The 16852-nt window shown below is 55.0% G+C and overlaps 5 protein-coding genes across 5 annotated transcripts; 2 read left to right on the top strand and 3 right to left on the bottom strand.

The window, feature by feature from the left end:
• Positions 1 to 779: 779 nt before the first annotated feature.
• Positions 780 to 4446, top strand: BBA_08289 (exportin-1-like protein; the record flags this gene model as incomplete). Its single annotated transcript, XM_008603386.1, has 7 exons — positions 780 to 845; positions 959 to 988; positions 1077 to 1149; positions 1223 to 1294; positions 1349 to 2070; positions 2117 to 4155; positions 4209 to 4446. 7 exons carry the CDS (start codon positions 780 to 782, stop codon positions 4444 to 4446), a joined length of 3240 nt encoding a protein of 1079 aa, XP_008601608.1.
• A 642-nt stretch (positions 4447 to 5088) lies between these two features.
• Positions 5089 to 6858, bottom strand: BBA_08290 (C6 finger domain protein; the record flags this gene model as incomplete). Its single annotated transcript, XM_008603387.1, has 1 exon — positions 5089 to 6858. The coding sequence occupies one exon, from the start codon at positions 6856 to 6858 to the stop codon at positions 5089 to 5091; it is 1770 nt and encodes a 589-aa protein (XP_008601609.1).
• Positions 6859 to 7828: 970 nt separating this feature from the next.
• Positions 7829 to 8794, bottom strand: BBA_08291 (RTA1 domain protein, putative; the record flags this gene model as incomplete). The annotated part of the gene is made up of 2 exons (XM_008603388.1): positions 7829 to 8562; positions 8623 to 8794. 2 exons carry the CDS (start codon positions 8792 to 8794, stop codon positions 7829 to 7831), a joined length of 906 nt encoding a protein of 301 aa, XP_008601610.1.
• A 2139-nt stretch (positions 8795 to 10933) lies between these two features.
• Positions 10934 to 12911, bottom strand: BBA_08292 (DEAD/DEAH box helicase; the record flags this gene model as incomplete). Its single annotated transcript, XM_008603389.1, has 2 exons — positions 10934 to 12682; positions 12738 to 12911. The coding sequence occupies 2 exons, from the start codon at positions 12909 to 12911 to the stop codon at positions 10934 to 10936; spliced, it is 1923 nt and encodes a 640-aa protein (XP_008601611.1).
• Positions 12912 to 13846: 935 nt separating this feature from the next.
• BBA_08293 (cytidylyltransferase-like protein) lies at positions 13847 to 15334 on the top strand (the record flags this gene model as incomplete). Its single annotated transcript, XM_008603390.1, has 1 exon — positions 13847 to 15334. One exon carries the CDS (start codon positions 13847 to 13849, stop codon positions 15332 to 15334), a length of 1488 nt encoding a protein of 495 aa, XP_008601612.1.
• Positions 15335 to 16852: the final 1518 nt, after the last annotated feature.

A 16852-nucleotide genomic window follows, 5' to 3' on the forward strand; every position in this document is an offset into this window, starting at 1 on the left:
TGAGCTCATCATGCAAGTAGCGATACCTCCGCAGGTGTGGCGCGGGCGCGTCGGTGGTTGTTGTAAAGAGTGGCAAGAAGGGCACATTGGTGTGGCAACGGTGGCTGGTACGCGCCGACGACGGGTCAGGCTGCAAGCCCCGCCTTTTCCCTGACAAGTATCTGTACTTGGAGGAGGGGTTCGGAGGTTGACGATAGCAATCGCAGGCGGCTGATTTATCTGCTCACCCTTTCTACAGGGATGCATAGTGCTGTAGGTAGCGCCTGGATATTCAGCAGCCTCAGGTTCTCGATGAGGTTGAAGAGCGCTCGCAGACCGCCCAGAAGACCAGAGGTCCAGAAGCGCTGAAGACCCCGCTCCCGTCCCGCCTGCCAGGCTGCCACCCGCTAAATACAACCGCAACAGGAGCGCCTGGGAGCTTTTGGCCCGCTGTCTTTGCTTCACCCGCCAGCGCGCTGTCTGCCTGCCAGGCACCTCTTCTCCTCACCTTACCAAGCTCTAGCTTGTTTTCTTTCCAGTTCTCTCTCCCACCACCAACCACATCTCAACTCACTCACCTCCCAGACAAGCCAACTGCTGTCTCGTCCGCCCGAGTAGCAGCACTACTCTTGTTTTCACTCTCGCAAGAGCCCACGAAAGTAAAAAGAGCTTGTCTCGACGCGTCCGACAGCAACTGTCGTCACTCTCTGTGCTGTGCCGTACGCCGGCTTTTGCTGCTGCGCTTGAAGCCGTGATTCTTGCCTCACCTACACACCCCGCTCTCGCCCGCCTCCTTCGCCATGGCCATCAGCATTGAGGAGCTCGACACCACGGTCCGCGCCTTTTACGAAGGTCGTGGTGACCAGGTACGCATTTTATCTGCTCTGTTGCTTTTCCCTCGTCCATTTCCTCAGCAGTCGCATCCGCCCGTTCTTCGCTGCTTGTTTGCCTTGTTACTGACATCACCCGCCACCACTAGCAAAAAGCCGCGCAGAATGCCTTAAACCAGGTTAGTTTAATTTACTCGCAACCGGCGAAATCGAACCCTTTACTGTGCGTCCGTTTTAGCACAGAAACTGACTTTTATCGTTTTGTAGTTCAAGGAAGACCCCGATGCCTGGCTCATGGTCGACAAAATTCTTTCTGATGCCCAGTACCCGCAGACGAAATGTGCGTCCCCTCACCCCGACTCGGCCGCTTCTATGCGCCCCCGCACGACAACAATCACTAACAATATAAACAGATCTCGGCCTTCAGGTTCTCGATAATGTTATCCTGACGCGATGGAAGGTGCTGCCCCGCGACCAGTGCCAGGGTATGTTGCAGCTCTGGCTCTTCTGCACGATCCGTACACTACTAACTTTGCTAGGCATCCGCAATTTCATTGTCCAGTTTATTATCCAGTCCTCCAACACCGAGGAGTCTCTGCAATCCAACAAGACCCTCCTCAACAAGCTCAACCTCGTTCTTGTTTCCGTCCTCAAGCAAGAATGGCCCCACAACTGGCCGACGTTCATCAACGAAATCATCTCATCCTGCCACTCCAGTCTATCCATTTGCGAGAACAACATGATCATTCTGCGTTTGCTATCCGAAGAAGTATTTGACTACTCTGCAGAGCAGATGACCTCGGCCAAGACGAGAAGCATGAAGCAGACCATGTGCGCCGAATTCTCGCAGATTTTTCAGCTCTGCCAGGAAGTTCTCAACACGGCCGACCAGCCTAGTCTCATCATGGCTACTCTCCAGACCTTGCTCGCCTTTTGCAACTGGATCCCACTTGGCTACATCTTCGAGACCCCCCTCATCGAGACTCTGCGAACCCGTTTCCTGCCGACCCCAGAGTTTCGAAATGTCACCTTGCAGTGCCTAACTGAGATTGGCGGTCTGCAGACTGGTGGCCCCGGCCAGCCAAACTCGTACGATGAGCAGCTTGTCAAGATGTTTACCGAAGTTCTCACAACGATTGCTGAAATCATCCCCATGTCTCTCGACTTGAAATCTACATACCCCAGCAGCAACTCTAGGGATCAGCAATTCATACAGAATCTTGCTCTGTTCCTCTGCAACTTTTTCGGAGCCCATCTCAACGTACGTATCCTCATGCCGCATCCTTGTCTTTTGCTAATCGTCCCAGCTTATTGAGAAACTTCCCAACCGGGATTATCTGTTGCACGGACACTACTACCTCGTCAGAATATCACAGATCGACGATCGCGAGATTTTTAAAATTTGTCTCGACTACTGGCTGAAGCTTGTGCAGGAGCTCTACGAGGAGATGCAGCAGCTGCCTATCACCGACCTGAACCCCCTCCTCGCTGTCGGCGGTGGCATTTCTGGTGGCGGCGCGCCCAACCCCTCGCTTCTCACGAGCTACCCTCTCCGCAAACACAAGTACAACGAGGTGCTATCGAACCTACGAGTTGTCATGATCGAGAAAATGGTCCGTCCCGAAGAAGTTCTGATTGTTGAAAATGACGAGGGTGAGATTGTTCGCGAATTCGTAAAGGAAAGCGACACTGTTCAACTATACAAGACAATCCGCGAATGTCTGGTCTATCTTACCCACTTAGACGTGGTCGATACCGAAAATATCATGACTGAGAAGCTGGCGCGCCAGGTCGACGGCACCGAGTGGTCGTGGCATAACTGCAATGTTCTCTGCTGGGCCATTGGCTCCATTTCGCTGGCCATGAACGAAGAGACGGAGAAGCGATTCCTCGTTACTGTCATCAAGGATCTCCTTGGTCTCACCGAGATGAAACGCGGCAAGGACAACAAGGCGGTTGTCGCCAGTAATATCATGTACATTGTTGGTCAGTACCCTCGCTTCCTCAAGGCTCACTGGAAGTTTCTCAAGACAGTTGTGAATAAGCTGTTTGAGTTCATGCACGAGTCCCATGAGGGTGTACAGGACATGGCTTGCGATACTTTCATCAAGATTGCGCGGCAATGCAGACGCCACTTTGTCGCTCTGCAGCCCATGGAGCAGGAGCCTTTCATCGAGGAGATCGTCCGTAACATGGGCCGCATCACTTGTGATTTGACTCCTCAGCAAGTACATACATTTTACGAGGCCTGTGGCTATATGGTCGCTGCCCAAGGTAATAAGCATCAGCAGGAGCGTCTTCTTTCCGATCTGATGAGCATCCCCAATGCCGCTTGGGACGAGATTATCAAGCAAGCTACCTTGAACCCCTCGATTCTGCAAGACTCGGAAACCATCAAGGTCATCGGCAACATCATGAAGACAAATGTGTCGGCGTGCACTTCTATCGGACCATACTTCTACCCCCAGATTGGTCGCATTTATCATGACATGCTACAAATGTACCGCGCTACAAGTACATTAATATCCGAAGCTGTCCAGCGCGACGGCGAACTGGCTACCAAGATGCCGAAGGTTCGCGGTCTCCGCACCATCAAGAAGGAGATTCTCAAGCTCGTTGAGACGTACATCGACAAGGCCGAGGACCTCCAAGCTGTTCGTGCCCAGATGATTCCGCCGCTGCTTGACTCTGTCTTGATTGACTACAACCGCAACGTCCCTGGCGCCCGCGATGCCGAAGTGCTCAAGGCCATGTCCGTTGTGATCACCAAGCTCTCCAATTTGATGGAAGACCAGGTCCCCACCATTATGGAGAATGTCTTCGAGTGCACGCTGGAGATGATCAACAAGGACTTTTCCGAGTTTCCTGAGCACCGTGTCGAATTCTTCAACCTGCTTCGTGCCATCAACTTGCATTGCTTTCCTGCTCTGCTTAAGCTTGACAACAACCAGTTCAAGTTTGTCATTGACTCGTGCTCGTGGGCATTTAAGCACGACAATCGCGATGTCGAAGCTGCTGGTCTCAACATGTGTTTGGAGCTCATCACCAACATTGCCGAAAAGACAGATACTGCCACCGCCAATGCTTTCTTCCAGCGTTTCTTCGTGACGATTCTCCAGGACGTGCTTTTCGTAGTCACTGACAATGACCACAAAGCAGGCTTCAAGACACAGTCCATGCTGCTGATGAAGCTATTTTACTATATTCAACCCGGTGATGGCAGTCAACCCAAGATCCAAGGTCCCATATATACCGAGGGTCAGGCTCAAGTGGGAACTAGTAACAGGGAGTTTTTGGGCAACTCGGTTGCTCAGCTCTTGCAGAGAGCCTTCCCCAACTTACAGGCGTAAGTGTAATATGCCCTCGTATGTTGAAAGACAACACTAATATTTTGCACAGTGCCCAGATTACAAACTTTGTCGAGGGTCTCTTTAGCCTAAACACGCAGTACGATAAATTCCGTCTGAACTTGCGAGACTTTCTCATTTCGCTCAAAGAGTTTGCCGGTGACAACGCCGAGCTTTTCATTGTGGAAAAGGAGCAGCAAGAACGTGATGCCAAGGCAGCCGACATGGAGAGACGACAAAAGGTTGGCGGTCTGCTGAAGCCGTCAGAGCTGGACGACGAAGAACTGTGACTGGGTGAAGAGCTTCGATCAGAGTATGCTCCGAAGCAAGCAGTCAGGCTCGACGGGGTCACGAGCGGAGACGGCTGGGAGTTTTATGGACTTTGAGGCGTGAAAGAAGGGTCGATGCGAGCACACCATGACCTTTTCTCCCCTGACCACGCGGTGGTTTGCAGCCGATTTCTTTTTTGAGTTCTCTTCTTTTTCTCTAATTTCCTTTCTAGTTGCGATGATACCGACAAGGGCAGAAAAGATTTGATTAGTCTCCATGGCATATTTTTGCCTGCAAAACAACAACAAACAGGCCTCGTTGAGGCATCTCATCTACCTGGTGAAGGTGTCGCTCAATGTAGTCAATTTGTCTATTGTAGACGAGGTGCAGCAGCAGTGTTTGAGAGGGCGACTGGGAAGCACAAGGACGGAGATGAAAAGTAGTTTAGACATGGTAATCATGTAGATGTCTCTTGCAAATATTTCAAGATTCAAAATGAGCAAAAGAGCATAATGTTGGTAAATGTCTTGTCATTAATTGGTTCAAAAGTTGAATAGTGGTATATGGTATATCCTTGTGAACATGTAGATAGCAAAAACGCCGTTTCTCCCCCATATAAGCAAGAAAAAGTGGCTAGCGGTCTTTCTTGTTTCAACAGCTAACTAGCAGTCTTCTGTTTCAACAACTTGCAGCGGCCAAGCCATGGCATCACGCCAGTAGGAGCCAATGTGGTTGGCAATGGCCCTGATCATGCAGGCGCCCGAGTTCTGAAATATCCAAAAGTGGCGGCAGCGATGGAGCAGGACGGCAAAGTAGGAAAGGATGATGAGGGCCTCGGGCCTGTGCTTGCGGAGAACATCGACGTATTCGGCCGAGACAATGACAGAAAAGGCCGAGACGGCATGCTGACCGCTGCCCGGGGGGAGGTTGTTGTGAAGGTCAAAGGCCCACTGAAGCTTGTCGACGGCGACGCGACAGGCTTCCAGGCTGGCGGGAGCGAGGTCGGAGTGGCGCAGGAGGTCGTGTAGGGGCGCGCACTCGTGGCCGCGCTCGACGATGCCGAGGTTGGCCTCGCGGGTGACTTCGAGCAAGGGACGGAGCTCGGAGTCGGAGAGGAACTGCCAGGTGGGGTAGATGACGGCGCGGATGCCGCGGTAGAGGTTGAAGCAATCGACAAAGCGGTCGATGAAGCCATGAAAGTCGGAGTTGGCGGCGCGCAGCTCGGCGAGTGAATCGGCGAGCGAGTGCATGGAGAGCGTCGAGGAGAAGAGGAAGCGTGGGATGCAGGAAGCCGTGTCGTCCGGGGGCAAGTGTGCGGTAAGGCGGGTGAAGTTGGCGACGGCGCGGGTTTGCAGTTCGGTGGCTTGATGACGTAGATTGGTGATGAAGGGGTTGGTTGGGAAGCTGGAGGAGGAGGGCGTGGTGATGGAGGGCAGGGAGGCTGGCGAGGATGTTGATGAAGGGGAGCCATGCGGTGGGAGAAGAGGAGGCAGCACGGCGTGCGAGGGAGCGGATGTCGAGGCGGGAGTGTTGGTGGAGCTACTGCTGCCACCACCGCCGTCGGGATTCTGGTTTTGATTCTGCTGCTGCTGCTGCTGCTGCTGTTGCTGCTGAAACAGCTGCTGCTCCTTTTGAGTCGCCATGTGCATGGCAGCAATGGCGAGCAACTCGTTGATCAGGTACGGCGCATCGACGGCGTGCCGCATGGCAATGTCGACAAACTGCTTCAGATGGTTGCTGGTATTGACTCCCGGATCCGGCAGCATCACCGTGTTGATATGATGAAATAGCTGTAGGTGAAAGGGCGTGTAGATGGACGCCGAGGCAGACAGGTCAGGGTCAAGACTGGCGTGCGGCGTGGGCGGCGCAGCGGCGGCGGTGGTTGTGTCCATGCTGCTGGTCGTACTCGGGTTATAGACATAGTTGCTACGGCGGACATTGTACGAGGCTGTGGATGGGTTGGGCCGCGGCAAAGGACCAGACAATTCCTCCCAGGGCATGCCAGGGCGAGGCGAGGGCGTGTTGGCAGCGGCGCAGGGGCTGGGAAGTTGATGAGGCGGTGTGGCGGCAGCATCAGCAGCAGCAGCAACATGATGGCGACGACGAGAGCCATTCGTTGTCGACGTTGCGGGCTTGGAGACGCCGCCGTTGGGTGTTGGCGCTGGGGTGCCGGTAGCCGGGGCGCGCGGAAAGACGCATGCGCGGTCAGCGCTCACGCAGTTGGAGCAAACCGGGCGGTGCTCATCGCAGCGGATGTGGCGACGCTTGCATTCGGCGCATCCGTTGCGCGACTTGCGATGGGAGCGGCGCGTCTTGTTGGCTGCGGCATCGAAAGCGGATGGCGAATCTGATGATATGGCGGCAGATGGGGTTGATCTGGGGTCGGTAGCAGACGCAGTTGCTGTGCTGCTGGTTGAGTCTTGATGAGACATGGCCTGGTGTGGTGGCGGCAGATTGTTTTTTTTTTTTCCTTTTTCAATTCCTGGCGATGGAGACGTTGAGGATCGGTACAGCTCCCGTTAGCAAATCATGGTCAATGTCGAATTCGCTCCTTGACGGTTCGCTTCACTTTTCGCAGTACATGAGCCAGGGTGGGTGGATCAATGGCGACCGTGGCAGCGACAGGCAAGTTTTTGATGGCAATCAATCTCGATTTCATGGGGACATGTGCGTAGTAGACCCTTGGGTGTCTTGCGAGGCGGAAGATTGTGGCAGATGCAGAGATGGATTCTCACGGGCGACTCGAAAGAAAAATAATAGTTGCAAGTAACAGAGGGAAGCGAGTTTCTTGTTTGTGCACGGGATTTAGCCCTGTCAGGTGCAACAAGACATGCAAAAATCTAACAAGAGAGAGCCTGATGAAGTGGCTTGAACAAAGGGGAAAACGATGAAGAAAATCGGCATATTCGGTTGGCTTACTACTACTAACTAGCGAACCAATGGCAGTTTTTCCGTTGCTCTCCTCGAATAACTTTTCTTTCATGGGCTGCATGCTCTTTCCGCCAGTAACTCCGACTGGCGGGCGACGCGCGCGCGCGCGGAGTTCATCAAGACCCCGACATTGTGCTTCGCCCCCCTCCAAAATGCATCACCAGGCTAGCAACGCGAAAAGGCTGTATTCGTATCCATCCCGACTTGAGCCAGTTCGATCAGTCCTGTCCGACCGCACGCACAAGCGTCTCAGTCCCGGCCAAGATTGCGGATAGCCGGAAAGAGCGGCATGGCCAACCGATGCAAACTCCGCAGCATGCACATCTTTAAATACAGCCTCGTGTAATGTCACTTGCGACTACATCTTTGCCGCTTCTATTTATACCGATACGCCCAGTCTATCGCTGAAAAGAGAAAATAATGAACCGCGACGACGCCCCAAGATGCAATGCGATGCCTGCTCCGATACGCTTACTTTTGCAGCCCCTTTGACGACGCGCGAGACGAGTACTCACCCCCCGCGCCCAGCCGCAGGCTTGATTCGTTGACGCCGCCCTCGACATTCTCCCACTCGTGCGGCGATGCCGTCAACCGCCCCGGGTACCACCAAACAAAGACGGCCATGGTGAGCACCATAAGCAGGGCGTCAAACACGTACAAGGTCCATTCGTGCGTCAGCAGGTAGCCCTCCTTGCCCATGATGTACTCGACCACGCGGAAGATGGACCGTACCATGATGAGCATGCTGGCCGTGTACATCATGAACAGGATACGCTCCCAGGGAACAGCACCACCCCCGCTAGCGGCGCTCGCGGCAGACGGCCAGCGACGCATCCGTACGTGAAAGATGACGGCTGTCACGGCAAAAAGCCCAAACAGCACAATCTGGATCAACAAGCCCGCGAGGATAATATTTTGCGCCGTCTTCTTGGGGAAGGTGTCCGACGCGATGAGGCCACCACCAGCCGACTGCACGAGAAAAGAAAAGACGTCACCAAAGACAAAGACGCGCGTGAGCCATCGCGGGGGGATGACGAGATGCCGCTCTCCGTGAATGCTGCGCGCCAGCCGGCTAAGCACCATGTAGATGGACGCGGCAAATAGCGCGGGCGCGACGAGGACGAAGACGCTCTGCAGGATAAAGAGAATGAGGTTATCCGTCCTGTCGCGGGCGGCGGCGCGCGCAATGTACCCTATGAGCTCGACTGGAGTAACTGTCAGTAGGCCGTCGGTAGAGGGGGGCTCGGGCGGGAGGTAAAACGTACATAGTCCTCCAATGGCAAAGGGAATGGCGAATCGAGTCCGTGTCGATATGCTGCGCCATACGACGCCCGATGTGAGAAGACCAAACAGGACAATGGCCACGATGGCAGCTGGCAGTGAGGGGACATAGTCCCAAAGGTAGTAGGCACCCTTGTACGGCTTGAGCTCTGGCATTTCGTCTTCTAAAGATGCGATAGTCGAAAGATGAAGCAGAGTCAAAATAGACTGACAAAAGAAAGGTCGTCAAGTTTCCTTGCTGCTAGGTAAATGGACCGGCTATCGCTTTGGTGTACGTCGCCGTCCTGCCACCTTTCTTATGTACCAGGACTTTGGAAACAAAACTGCCAGGTAATACAAGATAAGCTACGCCAATCCACAACGTTGACGGAAAATCCCACATGTTTGGGAAACCGTGCCATGCCAAGATCTCAGGCACAGTCCGTGTGAATATGCGAGGTGCAGCGGATCCAGGGTTGACGGGAACGATAGCGAAGCGCAGTAAGCCCGAATAGGCAAGCCTTTCGTAGAATTAAAACCGTCAAACAACCCATAAATACGCGTATACCCATTATCCCCATTAAAAATAGTGGTGCGGCTCCGTCAGCCGCACCTGAGTTATGCGCATCTGTTGAACCTTATAAAGCATGTGGCACAGTTGCCAGATGGTTTGCACTGCCACGGCAGGACCCGAGCTTATTCACTGAAGAATGGGGTTCCTTTTTCTTTTTTTTTTTCTGCAAAGCAATTTGCGTATTGAATCCGAGCTCAGTACAACATGCAGGCTCTCTCTCTAACCTTTAGATGATTTGCATTCCCGTTCCCACCCCTGGTTGAACAGGGCGAAGCCGGTCCCCCCCCCCCCCACGTTTTGTGGCGGCAGGCAAAAACAATGCAAAAGGAAGAAGGGGTGAGCGAGGACCGGTATGTGGGACGGGTGTACGTATGTAATGCGAAGAGGATCCGAAATGTTCAGTAAGCAACTCGTTGTCTTGATTACGGCACGGAGAGGCAGTAAGTAAGTACGGCTGATGCACGCGCGTGGTGCTCGGGGTTGGGCTTGGAACGGCTTCAATTACTACTACATACGTCAGCGTAGGGCTGTGCATCGTGATGTAATGCAAAAGGTAAGTCACTAGCTGTAGTTATTGTATAGAAGAAAAAAAAAAAACAGCCACGGGCAGATTGGGCTGCTCGCGTATCATTGTTCGATGAATGTTGGATCCTTGTAAGCCATGTCCAACTGAGCCCGTTGACTTCAACTGAGATGCAAAAGAACTTTGCAGGCGACAACACTGAGGAAATGCAACAGAAAAAAAATATAAAAGCAAGCAAAATGAGACACTGAATGCCTATAATCACCATCACACACGGGTCGACAAGTGCCACCGCATTGATATGTGATTTTCTTGCAAGCCCTCGGACCCTTGTTGAAACGTCTCCAAAAATAGGTGACCCGTCACCCGTCAAAACGCAGCAAATAAGTCATCCCAACTGGGCGGCTAGGACACTAACTAACTACCTACGCAACACCCCTCTGAGTTAGGACCCGATACGCGAGCTGGGCCCCTCTTGCACTCTCAATGTTAGAGGCCAGTGTCAGAAGATCTACCTGACGCGACCAGCACAGCCTTCTTGCTGCTTCCCACAACAGTTCGAGGGTCAAAAATACTTGGCACTCGCTGTCCCAATTTCGAGAAGATGAATGCGCACGCGTCACCTTGAGCATGGGCCAATGACACGCCCATGAATTGGACGCCCGGCTGTCGCTCGACGCAATAATACGCATGTCGACAGAACCCTAAACGTGGGGTCCGTATTGAGGTTGAACTCGGGGGATCCTGTTTACGGGCACCCAAGGCGTGGTGGGATGTGGAGGGGCTTTCAGCATTGGGGGCGTCAACTAAAATGGGGGGAATAGCAGAGGACGGAGCAATTGCTTCGAGGGAGAAATTTGAGGCCAACTTTCGACAATTGTCGGGATGGTAGGGGCAATCGAACATTGTTGGCGATGCCGCCTCCTGGCGCGGGGGGCTCCTCGCGTTCCGGAGCCTCATGTCAAATCTTTGTGTGTGTTCAACGCATCTCCTCAAGCAGATAGCGACCCCTTTTTCACTTGCTACTTCCACAAAGCAACTTAAGCGGCAATAGGAGAAGAGGTTTGGACGTTGACAGTAACAGAATCGTCTCAAAGTTCCAAGACATCCATACACCACCGCAGCCAGACGGCTGTTATCGAAATTTCAAGACACTCACACATCATTACAGCTGGTCGGCTGATCGTGGGTATATGCATTCATTTGTTCATGTACATCGCTAGTCGTCAAAGCCCTCGAATGAATCCTCCCTATCCTGGGCCTTGACGACCTTCTCCGCCTCCCTCTTTGCGCGGTTCTGCTCGCGCACCTGGCGAAGCAGGTCCTGCAGCTCCGCGTCCTGGCTCTTTTCCTCGGCCGTCATATTGGCCGCGCGCTCCGCCTCTCGCTTCTTCCTGCGCTTCTCCCTGCGCTCCTCGCGCCCCTCTTCCTGCTCGGCGCGGCCGCTCCACGCCGCGTTGTTCTTGCGCTTTTTCTTCGCTTCGGCCGCCGCCTTTTCCGCGGCCGCGCCGCCGCTGCTGCGCTCCTCAGCGAGCGCCTCCAAGCGCGCCTTTTCCCGCGCCTTGTCCTTGTATGCAAAGTTGTCCCAGTCCATCGTCACGCCGAGCATCTTGTCGCCGTCCCACTTCTTGAGCTCTGGCATGCGCGGTAGCCGCAGCAGGCCCCAGGCGGCGCCGAGATCCGCCCAGTTGAGGTCGGCGGCGCGGAAGATGGATGCGGCCTGGTGGGCGTTATAACTGCGCACCCAGCTGACAAAGGCCTTTTGCGCCTTGTCGTGGATGGCGCGGTCGTCGCGCAGGAGGCTGCGGAACTGCTCAGTCGCGGCTTGTGCATCGGACGCAGAGACGGAGATGGAGGGCCGCGTGAGCTCGTGTATGGGCGTCTTGCGGACATCGAGAAATCGTATATAGTCTTCCTCACGGCCTGGGTGTAGCATCAGGACGGCAAGACCTTTACGGCCGGCGCGACCAGCGCGGCCACAGCGGTGAATAAAGACTTTGGGGTCGGAGGGCGCGTCGATTTGAACGACAAGGTCGACTTGGGGAATATCTAGACCGCGCGCGGCCAAATCGGTCGTGATGAGGAGAGTTGGTGATACAGAGGAGAGAAACCTCTTGAAATTCTTTTCGCGGACGTTGGCTGGGTGCTTGCCATGCAGCGGTACTAATGATACGCCCTTGGGCAAGATTTTGGGCAGTGTATGTTGGAAGTAGTCGACAGCAGCGCATGTGGACAAGAAGACAATGCTTCTCTGCGGCATGATGGGTAGTTTTTGCAGCAATTGCGCCAGCGCCGGCAACTTGTGGCTGGCGGGTTGGATCATGTAGGTCATTTGTAAACTGGCTGGCGTCCTGCGATCTTCGAGAATGCCACCGTCCTTCATCTTGACCTTGACCTCGATCTTGACGGGATTCCGTAAACCGACGCGAATGATTTCGCTGACAGCTTCGCTAACGCTGGCACTGAAGAGACCGGTACGGCGCTGTTTCGGTAGGTGCGACAAAATGTCTTGCAGGTCCTGCTTGAAGCCGAGGTCGAGCAGGCGGTCGGCCTCGTCGAGGACGAGCGACTCAAATGTGGACTGCGGGCAGTGGACGTGCGGCGACGAGAGCAGCTCGACAAGACGGCCCGGAGAGGCTATGAGGAGGTTGGGGCTATGGCGCATAAAGTAGGCAAGGTCCTGGGCGGTGGTGGTGGTGCCGCCGACCAGCAGCTGGGGCACGACGACAGGCGCGGCGGTGGCGGGCCGCTTCTCGTCGTCCTGGGCGAGGAAGGGCAGGATCTCGGCCGAGGGCACGTGGAACTCGAGGAGGGATAGCAGGACGGTGTGGATCTGGGCGGCGAGCTCGCGGGTCGGCGAGACGATGATGGCGCCGACGTGGTGTCGCTTCGTGGGCTCTTCTTGTCGGAGGAGGCGCTGGACGAGGGGCAGCAGGAAGGCGAGGGTTTTGCCGGAGCCGGTGACGGCCTAAATGTGTAAGCATCTGTAATCCAGGAGAATTAGAAGCGCGGATATGCCGTACCTCGACGACGACGTCCTTGTTGCCGAGAAAGTGCGGCATGGTGGCGGCCTGCACCGGCGTCATGCGCGCAAAGCCCATGGCCGAGACGGCATCCAGAATCCAGGGCGACAGCGCAGGCGACAGACTGCTCCAGGCCCTGGGGTCTTTCTTGACTTGCACCTTGCCGGGGGCCATGTCGAAGCCCAATTCCCGACGAATAGGAAAATGTGCAGAAATTGGAGTTCTGAGGATTGGTAGAGGCGACTCGACCTACACAGCTCAGCTTGGGAAAAAAAAGTTGCGGCCGATCTTTCAAAAATCTTAATCTTATCAGCACGTGCGGGTTGTTAAAAAAAGCGTTTAGCATGGTGCGACAGGCGTGACCTGGCTTTACAGGGGCGTGGTGGGACAAGACAGTATCCGTACAGCGCTAACAGTAATCATTTACACTGCAGATAGTTACTTCTCACGAGGGCAGTGATTTTGGCAGTGAGCATGGGCTTGACATGTAAAATATTGATAGAGGTGTATCCTGATTCTGCTATATCGGGTTTGCGTATTTTTGTACATTTTTCATCTTAGCTGTGATAGATATGCATCCTGCTATGATCTGCTGCAATCGCCTTCCTCTGCTGCTAGCTACCTAGGTCCCTGAATTCTGACGTAGGATGATACAGCTGCGACGGTGTGCGAGTACGAACCAAGATATCGACATCTCTCAACAAGAGAAACGACTTGCCGCCTTTTCAAATACATCAACTTTCGCTACGGATACTCTGCCATCATAACATTCTCTTGTCACATGCATCATCTATCTCAACCTGGCCCAAAGCTGGGAGCGGGTCTCACGGCACCTTCGGAGCGCTGGTCCAACCAGGATTGGATTAGGTAGGGGAAAACCTTGCCGGGCGCCAAGTCTGCCTCTCCAACCTGGCTTCTTATTTACCCTCCCTCCATCGGTACACTTTTGCGCTCACAAGATTTCAATCTCGAGTCATTTCGTCCCGAGATAGTACTCGCTCGCCTGTACAGAGTCGATACCTGTTCATCCTTCACTTTGTCCCCGCGGAGCGCAGTGAAGGTTTGCATCTCTGGAGCAAGCGCGCCTCCACACGTCAGCTCTGGCGCCCATGACTGTTGGAGACGACAACACCACCATCATCGCTCCGGTCGTTAGCCCCAACAATACATCTGATCACGCGACAGCGCCGCCCTGGTCACTCTTTGCGCTGCACTCCCACGACATTCGCACCGCACGCTCTTTCCCGCACCAGCCTCCTCCCAGCAACATCACCACCGACGACCACAACCCGACGACGTGCTGTCCGCCCATCTGGCCGTCGTCCTTTCCCTCACTTCGACGCATCCTGGCCGGCCCCATCTCCTGCTCGCCGCTGCCTCCCATCGCCTTTACCATGTCGCTCCGCCGCAAAGCCGCCGGCGCGACTCCCATGTCCAGCACCGACACGCCACCGCGCACTGCCGAGCCCTCCAACGACGTCGAGGAGGAGTACACAGCGCCGCGCACCCGCTCCGGCGCGCGCCGCCGCAACGTGCCGCCGATTTCCTCTTCCAACCATCAGCCCGCGCACGACTCGTCGTCTGACGCTGATAGCGTGCCCGATAAGCGCAAGTCGCGCACGCGCAGCCGCTCGCCCGTCGACGCCGGCAAGCTATCCCGCATGACGCCGCGCATCACCGAGACTCCCACGACGTCAACAACAGCCTCGTCGCCTAACGGCAAGTCCACGACGATGACGACGACAGACGGCCCCGCGCAAATCAACGGAGGCTTCCTGGCGCCGCCGCCAGCGGCCGCCGGCTGGAGCTGGCGCGACCTAAGCCGCAGTCGCAGCCCGCTGGGGCTGATCCCGATCCACCGGCACTTCAAGACGTTTGTGCACAAGCACGAGGTGCCGCGCAAGGCGCTGCACGTGTCGATTGGCTTCTTCGTGGTGTGGCTGTACACGACGGGCACGCAGACGAGCGCGGTGGCACCGTACCTCATGACGGCGCTGGTGCCCGTGGCGGCGACGGACCTCTTGCGTCACCGCTTCGCGCCCGTCAATCGGCTGTACGTACGTGCCCTCGGGGCTCTGATGCGCGAGAGCGAGTACGACGGCTACAACGGCGTCATCTGGTACCTGCTCGGCGCATGGTCCGTGCTCTACGCCCTGCCCAAGGACGTTGGCGTCATGAGCGTACTGCTCCTCAGCTGGTGCGACACGGCCGCCAGCACGTTTGGCCGCCTCTGGGGCCGCTACACCATCCGCCTGCGCCGCGGCAAGTCGCTCGCCGGGTCGCTCGCCGCCTTTGCCGTGGGCGTCGCCACGTCGGTCTTTTTCTACGGCTGGCTCGTGCCCACGGTCGGGCCCATGCCCGGCGACGAGGGCTTCATGTTCAAGAATGTGCTGGCCCTGCCTGCGGCGCTCGTGGGTGAGGAAAACCGCGGCGACTGGTCCATTTCGGGCTCGCTGGCGCTCGGCGTCATGTCGCTCGTGTCGGGCGTCGTCGCCTCGGCGAGCGAGGTGGTGGACATTTTCGGCTGGGACGACAACCTGACGATTCCTGTCCTCAGCGGTCTAGGCATTTATGGGTTCCTCAAGGTGTTTGGCTAGACACTTTACATTCTGTTGACACTTTCATTTGGTGACTTGTTCTTACTTGGTCTTTGCTTTATACTTGTTTTTCTAGTTGCGGGTAGCTGACTGTGTCTCGATGAAGAGAGCGACAGCACAAAAAGCTGTCGTGAAAACGTCGTGGTCTGTTTCACTTGTCTCGCACACCTTTTACATTTCTTTTTTCCTCATGACAAACACTCCACTCGCGGTTTTTGAGTATTAATCTTGGGCGAGGGAGACGCGTGCCCGCTGCATGACTGGCGTTGACGGGTTTTTGTTTTGCTTTTCAATTTTTCCACGGCATGGCTATATACCATTCGCATTAGATAGAAAATGGTGATTCTTGTCAAACGTTGCACTCCCCACCTCTCCTTGCTTTTTTGCCAGTTTGAGGCGGCTGAAGAAGTGCCAAGGGCTTATTGACTTGCAAACAGGTTCTCGACGACACTTGCACACCGACAAGTTTCGAGACTGGTGCCCTCGTACGTGCCATGCATACGAAACTGGCTTGACTGTTTACTGCATCGTCGACTGCGCATTGTCGGGGCATATGCACGCTGCGAGCTGGATGGACACCATGTCCTACATGGCGTATCATGGGCCAGGACGGCCGCATGTCTGACGGGGAAGCGCGGCATACACTGCATCTACATCAATTACGAGGAGTCATGGCAGCTCAAGTATAGATCGAGGCAAGAAAAAAAGAAGGGGCAAATCGACGCGTTGTCTTATCACCGCATGCCATGTCTATGACTTACTGGGAGGCGCGCTGTGAGACTTGTGCAATACTCGTTGCACAGCGACCAACTTGTTGCACAAACTATATGCTCGGGGCGGCCGGGCATCGGCCCCCATCAATTGAACAATGTGTGTTGCATAATTACTGAATGAGCTGGAAAGCAACGCTGCGCTTTACTTTTTTTTTTTGGCGTGGCTTTTTTTCTTTTTTTCTGGTTCGCTTTGCTGGCCCCCAAGGTACCAAGCAGCTGGATGCTGGGCTTGCTGTTGGGACCTAGTAGGGCGCAGGAAGGGCAGACAACACACACATGCTTTTGGGCTGAACGTTCGCTTTCAATCCATGCCTCTCTGCAGCTCATTATCTTGTCGTTGATGCTGGCTGGACGAACTGGTCAAATGCAGGTCATCTTTTGTTGACATGCCGTGCATTTGCATTCGGCGAGCCACTGCCGTCTGTTTTTTTATTTCATCTTTGCAATTACGTTCATGCTCGGATGATACTACTACGCTACGACGAGTAGTCCGCGAAGAAAAGGAGAGACTACCCGGGTGCGACCCGGCTTGTCTGCCCAAAGGTCTCACACCCCCCCGACAGCTTCGCCCAGCCTAGTGACGTTTTTTTGAGGCCTGAATTCCAGGTTCGTGGGAGCGGTGTGCGTGGTAAAGAGGACAAAAAGGCGGGCATCCCAGCAAAAAAAAAAAAACGCTACGTTAGTCGGTGCTAACCTAGTGAGGCGGCTTTTGGGTGTGGCCCTTTCGGTGGGTGGTGGACTTGTC

The sequence above is a fragment of the Beauveria bassiana genome, assembly GCF_000280675.1.
Source record: "Beauveria bassiana ARSEF 2860 unplaced genomic scaffold BBA_S00033, whole genome shotgun sequence".
In the NCBI taxonomy this organism is placed as follows: domain Eukaryota; kingdom Fungi; phylum Ascomycota; class Sordariomycetes; order Hypocreales; family Cordycipitaceae; genus Beauveria; species Beauveria bassiana.